General features: G+C 43.4%; 1 protein-coding gene across 2 annotated transcripts in view; it reads right to left on the reverse strand.

The window, feature by feature from the left end:
• Positions 1 to 3,014: 3,014 nt before the first annotated feature.
• WASF3 (WASP family member 3) overlaps positions 3,015 to 13,678 on the reverse strand; it is a 73,746-nt gene continuing 63,082 nt past the window's right edge. Inside the window, exons 7-9 of one of the 2 annotated variants that reach the window (XM_077298304.1) lie at positions 10,608 to 10,871; positions 8,485 to 8,840; positions 3,015 to 5,965 (exon numbers count right to left, since the gene is read on the reverse strand). In XM_077298304.1, coding sequence (XP_077154419.1) covers positions 5,808 to 5,965; positions 8,485 to 8,840; positions 10,608 to 10,871 — 778 coding nt within the window. In that variant the 3' untranslated portion in view covers positions 3,015 to 5,807. The remainder of the gene's footprint in view (positions 5,966 to 8,484; positions 8,841 to 10,607; positions 10,872 to 13,678) is intronic. The other variant, XM_077298305.1, reaches the window with a different exon arrangement.

Genomic DNA, 13,678 nt, shown 5'->3' on the forward strand with positions numbered 1-13,678 from the left:
AATACCATATAGTGAAAACATTTGCCTTTTCCAAATACTTTGCATAACACTGCCACATGGTGCCCAAATATTATGCAGTCATCCACATAATACCGCAACCGAGTTGTTGGGAGAGGATTCTAATTGGCAGAAGGAATTGTCACGCTATATACAATGATGATGAATGGTGATGTATAAATATACGATTGGGGGAACCGGAACCCATACAAAGTACCGGTGTCCCAAATTCCCCTATATAAGTGGAGCAGACGTGCACATTCATGCCCGCATCATCAATCACTTCAATGGGAATGACACGACAGCTCTCTACCAGCCCCATTGAAGTGAATGGAGCCAAGGGCAAGTATGCCAGATACTGTTCTGGAGGAATTTAGGAACAGAGTTCTCCGAATGGGCAGGGGTCCCAGTAGTCCCTTTCGCAGAAGATGGTTTAGAAAATGTACTTTGTGGGACAACTCCTTTTCAATGCTGCACATTTTGCTGCAGAAATTTCAGCCACTGAAAATAAGTTTGGTTCAACCGCATCTCAATTGAATAACATCACAGAATTTTTGGCAAGAAAACGCCATCCGTAAATGTTTTAGGGAAGTCTAGCCATTACAGGGTTAATAGTTAAATCCCATGATCTAGACTACAGGATACATATCCAAGATCCTGCCTATTGCTCTTTACTACTGGGCCCCAACCTTAGTAGTTCCACTTTAGAAAATTTGCTCTGGTTAATTGTTCCAATGCAACTGAGAAAACCCATTGCTCTCTAAATTCTGCTGCCAGCAGCGATACGGGACTTGTGGCTGCTCTGCAATACTAGTCACTTAATTACAGGAAATGCCCTGATATTTATCTCTTAGCATTATGCAGTTCTTTAAACTTTGTGACCCAGCAATAGGAAAGACCATCAATATATAATTTGTGGGTGGGTTGACTCTTGACACTCCTGCCAATCAGCTCCTGCCGCTGCGCACTCTAGCGAGTGCCATGTCCTCTTCATTACCAGGCACCGCTCCAAACCTTTATTGTCTGCTGTATCTGATATTACAGATTCTTCCCATTCAAGTGCATGGGACTGAGCTGCAACATCAAGCACAAGTAGAGCACAGTGAGGCAGTGAAGGGGACAACTTCTCTCATCTGTACACGACGGACAACATACAGGCAATCCGTGTGAGGAAATTTACTTTCAGTAACAATTACATGGACTGAAATGACTAAACGGATATAAACTCATAATTATTCTAGATGGAAAAATAGTGTTTAAAAAAAAAAAAAAAACTTGACCAAGTATAACCAAAGTATTCTGCACTTTAAAGGGAATGTGTCAGAAAATTACCTATGATATAAATCTGGTTTGTATGTTAAGTTTTTTTTTTTTTTTCTTCAATTTTCACACTGGCTACTTGGGCTACTCTAGCTCGTACTTTTTGTGAAAATCCACATTTACATTAGTGGCTCAGACCCCATCTTTTGTATTGAAGCATCTAATGATCGTGTGCAAAGGTCACTGAATGAAGGGGAACAGGGTCAGCTGTGGCATCGCCTATTGTAGTTGTTGGATCCTGTGATATCAGCGTTTTTATAAAGGTTTACCGGTCATTGTAGTCCTGTCTGTGATAATGAGGCTGCTGAAAAGTCTTCTATAAAGTAACAGAAGCATGGCCCTGATTTATCAGTTTTGACCAAAATTTGAGAAAAAATAAAAAAACTGTTTGAAATGAGACAGATTTTTGCGCAACTCGCAGTTCAAGCCAGTCTCTTGCCGGAGGGGTGTGAACAAGCTTGACTGGGAAAATCATAATTTATACCACAAGAGTGGAGTAATTGACAACAGAGATATTCTGCAGTCTCTGATTGGAGTACATTTCGTGCAGTAGTGCACAGGCGTTGAAAAATGCGCCAAATTAATCAAGACTATTTCAATTTTATTTTTAATACATATTGTGATTTGAAAAGAAAAAAAAAACACATGCCAAAATTTTTTAAAGAATACATGTACCCTAATCTAAACAATAGGTAATTTTCTGATGACATTCATTCTCTTAACATAATTATCCAACACAATTTTACCATTTCACAGCTTTTAAAGAATAAAAATAAGAACTGTAGCGTACTGAAAACAATACATGTATGACGACTTTTGAAGGATTTAAAATATTATGATTAAAAAGAGGTTGTCCGAGACCAATTTAATTTTTTAGTATGATCGTTGCTAACAGAGGCAAGTACCCGCCTGGTCTGCCTGACGCAATCTCAGACTGGCATTGGCCACTCCTTCCGGTGATTCAGCTGCTCCACGTCAACAGAGCAGCTCTTCTTCCGGGTTGCTCTGTCGACATCATGCTGATTTTCAGGTTGCTCTCCACAGTAAGTCCGTGGGGAGCTGGCAGTCAATCCGAATGACATTGGCAGTCATGCATCGTCAACAGAGCAGAGTTGAAGAGAAAACACTGCCCTGTAAGGCCGGTTTCACACGTCAGTGGCTCCAGTACGTGTGGTGACAGTTTCCTCACGTACCGGAGACACTGACACACGTAGACACATTAAAATAAATGTGTCTCTGCACATGTCAGCGTGTTTTCGCGGACCATGTGTCCGTTTGCAAAACACGGAGACATGTCAGTGTTTGTGGGAGCGCACAGATCACACGGACCCATTAAAGTCAATGGGTCCGTGTAAACACGTACCGCACACGGATGCTGTCCGTGTGCCGCCCGTGGACCACACGGACCGTGCAGGAGACAGCGCTAGAGTTAAGCGCTGTCTCTTGCTTTGGGTGCTGAAGCCGGCATTCATTCCTTCTCCCAGCAGCATTCGCTGAAGAGAAGGAATGAAAAATCAAGGTGTTTTTTTTTATTATTTTTGTGTTTAAAAATAAAGTTCCTGGTCACATCCCGCCTCCCACCCCCTGTGCGCCCGCCCCCTTGCATTGCGGGAGCCGGGTGAGTATTTTAATGCAAGCGGGCGGACGCACAGGGGGTGGGAGGCGGGATGTGACCAGGAACTTTATTTTGGGAGAAGGAATGAATGCCGGCTTCAGCACCCGAAGCAGGGGACAGCGCTTAACTCTAGCGCTGTCTCCTGCACGGTCCGTGTGGTCCTCAGTCGGCACACGGCTGCCGCACGTGTGCCACACTGATGTGCCACGTGAGCACACAGATAACTCCGGTACCGATTTTTCCGGTACCGAAATTATCTGGACGTGTGAGACTGGCCTAAGACATGTCAGGGGAAGCCACTGAATCGCCGACAGGAGCGGTCTGTGAGCCCTCTGAGCCTGCAGAGATCTGCACCGGGCACAATGGTCAGATAAGTTATTGCTCCCTGTCATTTATTAGGCACATAGTAAAAAAAAAAAATTAAATAGTCCTGGTCAACCCCCTTTAATGATTTGAGAATAAAGGACTTTTATCTTGTGGAAACGGAGCCACTCTTGTTGAATGGTTTCGTCTGTCACATTACCAGTCAAAACCGCTTAATGGGAAAGGTTTTGGACTTCGCTGGGCTGGGCAAGGCCTAAAATGCAACAATGTGCACCAAAATGTGGACCCAAATTATTGAAAATAAACTAGGCCCAATTGAGAGCTGGTGGAAAGTAAGTGATAAGTCCTAAAGATGCACAAAACGTATCATCTAGCATAAGCCACTGACAAAAATGGCCCAAGCTGTCTAGTGTAAAGTTTACACCATCTCTATATTAGACAGGATTACCTAATCAGCCCCAATATGTAGGCAATTCATATTGGTTATATATACTAGATTCCTTGATAGGGCGTTGATCCAGGGAACTAGTCTGATTTCCGTATGTGGAGTCGGGAAGGATTTTTTTTCCCCAATGTGGAGCTTACTCTTTGCCACATGTTTTTTTTTGCCTTCCTCTGGATCAACATGTTAGGGCATGTTAGGTTAGGCTATGGGTTGAACTAGATGGACTTAAAGTCTTCCTTCAACCTTAATAACTATGTTACTATGTTAAAAGGGTTAATATCTAAACTGAATCGTCATTGGTGTTAGGCTACTTTTTTTTTTTCCACACTTGATAACAGAAAAAAAAAAAAAAACCTTTAATAAAAAAAGAAAAATCTGACTTCAGTCTACATAAAAACCTCCTGTAGGCAAATGCAGGGACCGTGAACTTGGCAGCACAGCAGCATGGTCCTCATCCGGCTTCTAAATGTATGTTTCCTCTGAAGCACTGCAGTGTTTTAGAGTAGAGTTAAAAAACAAAAACAAAAAAAACATAGGAGCTGGAATGACTCGTGCGGTGCGCAGAGCCATTGATGTAACATCTGCTGATATCTGCTAGATCACATATGACAGGGGCACCTGCCGCTCCCAAAGCAGAATGATAAGCGTCCTATATGCAAGAAGTCATGTGTGGCGCAATAGATCTGGGTGCTCAATGAGTAATGAGCACTGCTCACCTGGTTAGTTTGTGCAGAGCAGGCACAACACTGTGAAAGGTTTAGGTACATCCACTATACCCGGTTGCTGCTTCCTGGACTCTCGAGTGCCGTAACTGATGAGAGACTATGGGGCGACGACAAAAACTTACAGGATATTCCAAACGTAGCCAGTCCGTATAAAAGGTGTCTACAGACAGGTTTTATTGAAACCATGCGTTTCGCAGCTGATCCAACTCCTTCAGGTACACGATGTACCTGAAGGAGATTGACCAGCTGCGAAACGCATTGTTTCAACAAAACCTTTCTTCAAACCTGTCTCCAGAGATATCATTCACTGGCACCACACAGATTATCCCCACAAGTTTTTGTCTTCACTCTGTGGTAAGGAGAATTCCGGATGTTTTCCTACAAGCAGATCTGATTCAAGGGATGTCCATGGAATCAAGACTTATTATTCCTTGAAAGGATAGGAGGTCATAGGGGTTTGATTACAGGGGATCCCACTTCTAAGACCCCCACAGATAAGAATGAGGATTGAGCATGTGTCCATGTGCCATGCCATTGAAAGCATATGGAATCGACAGAGCATGGAGAGAGCATGACTATCTCCATGAGTCCCGCAGACAATTCACTGAGTGGTGACCACTGCTCCATTTAAAGCCCTGTGGGACCCCCAGATAGCATACATCTATCACCTATCCAGTCCACATGTGATAAACGTTGCTTGTGTGCCATCGGCTTTAAAGATCAAATTTCGACACCCCACAGACAACCTTGAGCCTTCTGTATATGATGGAAAAATAAAAGGAATCCAACCATGTGTGATCTTTGCAAAGTTGCATGAAACTTTGGACTTGACTGACAATCACAATCGGGATGGCTTACCGATCGTCAGCTCTGCAGCCATCATTGTGCCTTCGTGCTCGTCACATTGTCCATGAGGGTAGCCTGCGGTATATTAACAGCCAATGTAATATTTTTGCAGAATGGATCCTATTTCCACTGTTGTAATCGGCACATTTCGAACTTACCTGTAAAATACTGGAGCCGAATATACAGAGCAGACACCCGCGTGCCCTGCATTACTCTTGTACTATCAGAATGTGTCCCTGAGTTTCCCCTGTGGGAGATTACACTTACAAATAAAAAATAATTGACTACAAATTCCTATAATGTCCAGTACGTTTACACCTTTCTGCAGGTCGCTAAGGCATACCGAGTCCTTGTTACCTAGGTCACATACAGACTAGACGTTATTCATGCTTGTCATGGACCCTCGCTTTTTCCATGCAAACATCAGCTGGAGGAATACTATCTGATCAACTGGATTCCAGCAGGACAACCGGATGGCGATCTCCAACAGACACCCAGATGCGGGGAGCAGGCGAGTTACATCGGTATGACGAGATCAGTCAGACCAGTCATTCTCATCAAGCTCGGAATCCTCCTCGGAGTCGCTGTACTCCACAGCGATGCGTCTGGACAGGATGGTCGCCACATCATTTCCAACCGGTTCTCGCTTGGCTTCCTGCTCACGCTGTTCTTGTACTTTTTTCAGCTGGATTCCTGCATAAAAGAAATAAACCCCAACAGTGAGATCTGGAAGTACTTTTACTACCAAAAAGCAGCGCCATCTTGAAAGTCGGACTAACAATGAATGCTGCTCTGGGGAAAGTACAGCTTCTCTGTGCGGTGACTGCCAGCTATGCTCAGTAGTTATGCAGGCATAGGGGAAAAAAAAGTAGTGATGAGTGAACGTGCTGGGATAAGGTGTTATCCGCCATGCTCGGGTGGTAACAGTGTCTTCGGCGTGCTCGAATAATATGTTCAAGTCCCCGCGGCTGCTAGCCAATCCCTGCATGAGTTGTGGCTGTCGAACAGCCGTGGAGACTCAAACATATTTTTCGAGCACGCCGAAGACACTCAAGCATGCTTGGATAACACCTTATCTGGGCACGTTCTCTTATCGAAAAATAGGAATGAAAATTCTGCAGCAGAGGTACCGGAAATTTTCTCATCAAAATGCTGTTACATCCAAATATTAAAATGGGGTTGTTCAGGCTTGGGGCGCAAGTCTGCAGTCATTCTATGTGATTGCAGAATAATGAATCCTCACAGCGTGCACGGTCAGGATTCTCCAGCACAGGCGGGTGCAATTGGCATACATGCGATCACATGCCAACTAGACTTATCTCTCAAAACAAGTAAACTGAGTGACGTCTAGTCAGAATGTGGCCAGAAGTATGCAAATCGCACACATGCGGTCACGTTATCGCCCTCCCTTGCAAAATACAGTATACCAGTGTATCCTGATAACATGCCGTGCGCATGCCGTCAGGATTCTGAAGTCTGTGGTCACAGAGTGACTGCAGACTTATCAGAAGACTGGACAACCCATGTGCTTCTTGCACCCCTATTTGTTTCCACACAGATTTACTTCTTTCGAGTCATGTAACAAGGGTCTCGGCAATAATCCAATGAAGAATAAAGATTCTTCTTAAAGAAAATTCAGAATTTTTCCTCAAAACATCTATTTAGGCCTAGTTTATCCTCCCCTTCTGGGTTTTATTTCCTTCCCACATTCAACAAATATGGCTGAAGGAAACTGATGAGAGATCTGACCCTATATTATTCTATAGGATTGCTCCTATTCATCTGGGCCATCAGCACCAGACTCAAGGAGTTGAATCCGAAAGCCCCTGATGATGCGGTTTTTTTTTTTATCAGACCCACCAGTTTTGCAGTAGGAACAGCGGAAAAAGTCTGATAACTACCGATTCCGTTAGAGCACATGAAAAGAAGTCCCAATGTCTCGCATAAATAGAAACCCAGCATTAAGTTTGATGGTGCCCATGATGTACATCCATATTAAAATTCCTCTAGCACAACCTCACATTCTCATTCATGATTTAACCCCTCTCCTATCAGGGCCAATACTGTGGACAGACCTCCTACTTAATGTATTCAGGTGTTTTTACCCCTGTTCCACTCAATTCTATTTCTTACGAAAAGGGACATTTTCTGGTGTCTCTCCATAAAAAAAAAAAAAAAAAAAAAGGAAGCGATTTGGGCATTCTGTGTAAGTATCGAGAAAAATAAATATATACACACATATACATGCACACACACACACACACACGGGCAGAACCTAGTTCCTAAACATGTGAGCGGAGCCTTAAAGAATACGTATCGCCAGTGTCTGTCTGCCCTATTTATTTATTCCATAATTGATTTTTTTTTTTTTAGCCAACATGTTCACTATATGGTAAAACTGACAATGTAATACAATTCCCCAGATCAGTAAGAGTATGCAGGTAACAAATATGTATAGTTTATTTTTTATTTACCGTAAGTGGTGAATAAAAATTCATAATTTGTATTGCAAAAAAAAAAAAGTTTTTGCGTGTGAAAATGCCATGTGTCTCGGAAAATGGCGCCATTTTGGGGTATATACAATGTTTTGATCACTTATTGTATTTTACTATAATGTTCCAGCGGCCAAAAAAAGAGATCATCATTTTGGTGTTGATATTTTTTTAATCGACGCCATTTACCGATTGTATTAATTTACTTTATATTTTGATAAATTGGACATTTCTAAAAACAGCGATACCAAATAGGTGTATTTTTTTGCTTTGTTTTCAAATAGAGCAAAAAGGGGGTGATTTGAACTTGTGTTTTGTTTTTTGTTTTCCCCCCCCCCACTTTTTACTGTATTTAATAGTCCCGTTCGGAGACTTGAGGATGTGATCGTCTGATATTTTGCGCTATACATAGCAGGGCTTCAATACTGCTATGTATAGCAACAATCATGATCTCCTATGAATGCCAGCCACGGGTTGGCGTTCACAGGAGATTCACAATGAAGGGCACGGGTGTCTTCTGCAGACAGCCAGCAGTCATGACAAGCCATCAGCACCCTCACCGATCACGTGACAAGGGTACCAATGGGCGCGATTTGTAACGTCTCCTGCTTTTTAACCTATATTCTGCCTGCAAAAAACCACAACACAACTTGGCGGCCCCAGGAAAAGTTCAGCAAGACTGAAAAAACATGTTCTTTCATTGGCAGGATGTTAACTCACCCATCCTAATAGCAGAGAGGAGATCACTGCGGGCATCACTTGTGAGGCCAAGGAGATGGGCACCATCGAGACGTTTTGCTTCTAACACTTTGGCGAAGTGCATCGGCGATGAAGAGAGAGAGAGAGCCGATGACGGTGGCCCTGGAGGTGCGGGAGGAGGCCCAGTAGCAGCTGAAATGCCGATGCCACCAGGAGGCGGAGAAGGTGCATATGGAGACCCAGATAATCCAGGAGATCCAGGGACTGGGTACTGAAGTGGACTAACAAAAGCAGTCTGAGCTGAAGGAATGACTGGTGGAGCTGGTGGTGGTGATCCAGCAGGAAAATATTCCATCATCTGGGCCGGGAGAACCCGTCTAAGAAAAGATTTCAAATCATGAGTCCAGCATTTCCCATTTCTCTGCTATGGTTTAGGCTTAGATTTTGTATTTTTGTTTTAATACCAACAGTAACCCTTCTATTGTGAAGTAAATAATTAATGCGAGTAGGCCATAAAAAATAAACAAATCTGCCGCCATACTTATAAGTGTTGTCATTAAGCTGCAATTCTGCATGCAACACTACAAATATTGATGAAAATGATTAATATAGTACAATAAAGTACATCACATCTGTCCTGGAAGCTTTTACACAGCTGTATCCCCAGAAAGGTTCCATCCTCTGTGTATTCTATCATGGAGCTTATATAGAGCATTGATGCACTGTACAGGGGGTTAGGGGCAAAGTGATAAAGCTCTTCGGACTCACTGTCTATATTATATGGGTGTGTTGTGTTCAGAATTGCATGGCATTCAGCTTCATACTGCTCTCCATGCCTTCAGCTAAAGAGGACTGACAGGGGAAACCCATCACCAGCAGGAGGCAGGGAAGAGAACCTGAAGATGCATCACGAAGGATGTACTGAGATTTTGCAGTGAAAGACAAAAGGACAGCAGTTTTAGATCACTAATCTACCCAGATAGAATACACTGTAGGGTCACATGAAGTTCGTGTGAGATGCAGCCACTTTCCAACAATCGCAATAGCTGTCAAAACGGTATAGAAGATGTGTAAGTAAATGAAATGCTTTTTGGTAATGGCTGAATGGTTATTGTACAGCTGCATGGTCATAAAAGGAGCATCCAGAATTAGAAAGAGGTCTTCTTTCAGAAATAGCCCCATGACCATGAGTTGTGAATGGTACAGCAGCACAGCACCATTCACATCAATGGGGCCGAGCTGCAATACCAGACAACCCATGATTCGGTGTGGATCCGTTTCTGAAGGAAATCAGCCACTTTTTCTAATGTTAGACAACTCATTTAACAAGTAACCAAATTTACACTTTCCGATAAAGTATTTGACACTTCCCTATGATGTAATTGACAGCCACTGCGACAGTCAGGAAGTGGCTGTATTGCCGCACCTCGGTTTGCCCTCTAGCCATGTGCCACCCACTGTGTGACCATATGCTAACAGAGTAGATCAAGTGTGAGGAGACTGTGTCCCTCTCTGCAAAGCATCATGGAACCTGGAATCAACATAGCGGACAACCTAAAAAAAAGCACAAACTAGAACGGCGGTCCACTAGCCCAAGAGCTAGTCCACTACACAAGAGCCTCTACATTATAATTTAATAATAGCCTTTGCATTAATATTTGAAAGAGTTGAGCAAAAAGATGAGCAGGACCATTGTCCAGGGGCCACATCGGTAGTTGAAGGTGACCAGACCAGAGTTGAGCGAACCACCTTCTACCTGTTGGCATCTTAGCGCATGTTCTGATTAGTAGGCCTGGAGCGACATTATATGGGTGTATCGCACTGCAACAACATCGTGGTGGTGGGCCTACTAATCAGAACAGGCGCTAGGGGTGCCTGCAGGAGAAGGTTTGTAGAGCGCTGGTCCAGCCTGCCGATGTGTCCAATAGAATAAGGTACTACACTAAAAGTATTATGGCCTACTCTTTTTCTCTTGGTTCAGCATGGTATGTTTTTCATAGGTCAGGGTTAGGATCCCATTACTTATTTGACTGTGGTGCCCCCTTAATATATATTCTGAGTACTACACTAATACACTACTATCCAGGCAAAATAATTGCTGAACTGCAGTTATAAATCACAATGGTTTCATAAAGGAGGATTACCTGCATTCATTAGAAGTTAGGGGAGGTGGATGAGGCCCATCCATAGTCGGTGGTGGTGGTGGCGGCGGCTGTTGTGGTCTACTCAATGTCCCATGTCTTAGTGTGCCAGTGGAGGATCTGTAATCATGTTCATGAACTTGATTCATGCCTACATGATGCAGCGACTCTCCTGATCCGACGTAAGTTGGGGTCATGGCATGTTGGTGAATGGAGTGGTTTGGGGTGGCAGGAAAGGAGTATTCTGTCAAATCAGATACATGAGACCTTACGACAGAAAATGAAAAAAAAAAAAAAAAAAAAGAAAAAAGTTAGACGCCACCAGATCAAGGTTCACCGCTAGGGACATGACAATTTCACGCTACAATGGTAAAAATACAAAAATTGAAACACAGTAATTTAGCTTAATATGAGAGAGAACACCACGCTTTCAGCCTATTAGTGAAATTAATTCATTAGTAAACTCCATGACATGCCATCACTAAGGACACAACTGATGATTGTATAGATAGGGCTACAGACGTTCATGATTAAATCCACTACGTTTCAGCGTACGTCATGTTTTCGGAGGCATTCCCATAGGCAAAGTCCCTGATGTTTCCTTAGGGGTCTGCCGTTACTGTGGCATGACAGGAGGAGATGGGGGGGAGAAAATGACACTAGTTGTTATTAAACATAGTCCGCTTTTGTTGGTACTAAACCTAGAGAAAACAGTTACATCTGTAATTTAAGCTGCCATACACTGGAGACATCAGACAGATCTAAGGGACTTACAGCAGATCATCGTTTAAAACGATGAATGATGCGACGAGCAAACGATGTCAGACGAGTGTTTACACGCAAAGCTGTGGAGTCGGAGTAATGGAAACTGAGGAGTCGGAGGTTTGGCTTAGAGACTCCTGTCAGGGCTGTGGAGTCGGAGCCCATTTTGGTGGAGTCGGGAGTTGGTGTCATGGAAATTGAGGAGTCAGAGGTTTGGCTTACTGACTCCACAGCCTTGTTTACACGGGATGAGGATCGCCTTTATATCAACAGCAGCGTGTGCATTAATAGCATTGAATGATGACGGATACCTCCTCATGCCAATGCTCCATACTACTGCGGAGCCATTGTCGCAGAACACAAGCAACCAATCACTGACGGCCATAGCCATTATTGGAATTGCTGCTACTAGTTTTTGTCACTGAACGAGCGAACAATCTCCACTTATATTTCACAATTCTTCAACGAGAATTTTTTTGTTCACCTAAATGATTTCATGCTTGACGAGCGAGCGTTTTTGGATATATTGTTCAACCTAGCCACATTACATACCGTAATTATCGTTTATGTTGGGTCGTTACCGTTCGAACACAACGGTGTAAATGCAAGTTTATAGTTCGTGTTTGATCCCTGCTCTGTGACTGGGTTTTTATTCATGGGGAACACAATTCTCATCTAGTAAAATTAGCTTTCCAAATATTGCCAATAACACACCTGACAGAGAAAAAGGATAACGAAGTCTCTACTGATAGTAGGAAATGTATAAGTTGGCCTCTTTTTAGCAGTCTGAAATCTATAGTGTATGGGGAACTTTAGCAGAGGTCATGTCCATGTCATCTGTCACCAAGACCATCACTAAAAAACTAAAGAATTTCATTAGCCTACGGTGCCAAGTCATCCGCACATACATTATTCATTCATATGACAATTAGGTTTGTAAGTGCACAGCTGGAAGCATGGGGCACTTGCAATCTACGGCTCCTCCTCACCAACCCTGCCCCCGCTTATTGATGGACAGTGGAGAGCAGAGGGGACTTTGTGTAGGAGGGCAATTAAGTGGGCACCGGAGTGGTTTTACCGCTCTCTGGCTTCTTAGGGTACCGTCACACAGTCAAACTTTGATCGCTACGACGGTACGATTCGTGACGTTCCAGCGATATCCATACGATATCGCAGTGTCTGACACGCAGCAGCGATCAGGGATCCTGCTGAGAATCGTACGTCGTAGCAGATCGTATGGAACTTTCTTTCGTCGCTTGATCACCCGCTGACATCGCTGGATCGTTGTGTGTGACAGCGATCCAGCGATGTGTTCGCTTGTAACCAGGGTAAACATCGGGTAACTAAGCGCAGGGCCGCGCTTAGTAACCCGATGTTTACCCTGGTTACCAGCGGAAACGTAAAAAAAACAAACAGTACATACTCACATTCCGGTGTCTGTCCTCCGGCGTCTCAGCTTCTCTGCACTGTGAGCGCCGGCCAGCCAGAAAGCGAGCACAGCGGTGACGTCTGACGTCACCGCTGTGCTTTCCGGCCGCTGTGCTTACACAGTGCAGAGAAGCTGAGACGCCGGGGGACAGACACCGGAATGTGAGTATGTACTGTTTGTTTTTTTTACGTTTACGCTGGTAACCAGGGTAAACATCGGGTTACTAAGCGCGGCCCTGCGCTTAGTAACCCGATGTTTACCCTGGTTACCCGGGGACTTCGGCATCGCTCCAGCGCCGTGATTGCAACGTGTGACCGCAGTCTACGACGCTGGAGCGATAATCATACGATCGCTGCGACGTCACGGATCGTGCCGTCGTAGCGATCAAAATGGCACTGTGTGACAGTACCCTAAGTCAAAGTTTTACTCACAGATTACCTTTAAACAATATAGGGAACAATGATGGTGGAATAGAGCCACGTTAGCTTTTTATTGTAAAAGTACCTAAAATTATTCTCACTGTTGGGCAGTTTTAAAAAAAAAAGTCCATCAAAGCATTAATGTACAAAATTGCAACCTTACAATAAAGATGAGGCGGATTGCTAAACACCGGTATAAATAAAAAGAACGTTAATTGTGCCAAAAATATTAAAATTTACACGCCAGTTTTAAAGTAAAAAAAAAATATTCTTAAAAATAATTTACAAAATATCAATAATGTACTCAACAATTGGAAATGCGACAGGGGAATCAGAACAATTGTGTCTGCATCTAAATCAGATGACAATTTTCTATTAAAAATTTTTTTATATGTATATCTCCTCATTTGTGCAAACCATGCAAACTCCACTAGCACCATCATACTACAGGCAGAAGCACGTCC

Source organism: Ranitomeya variabilis, chromosome 3 (assembly GCF_051348905.1).
Source record: "Ranitomeya variabilis isolate aRanVar5 chromosome 3, aRanVar5.hap1, whole genome shotgun sequence".
NCBI classification, from domain to species: domain Eukaryota; kingdom Metazoa; phylum Chordata; class Amphibia; order Anura; family Dendrobatidae; genus Ranitomeya; species Ranitomeya variabilis.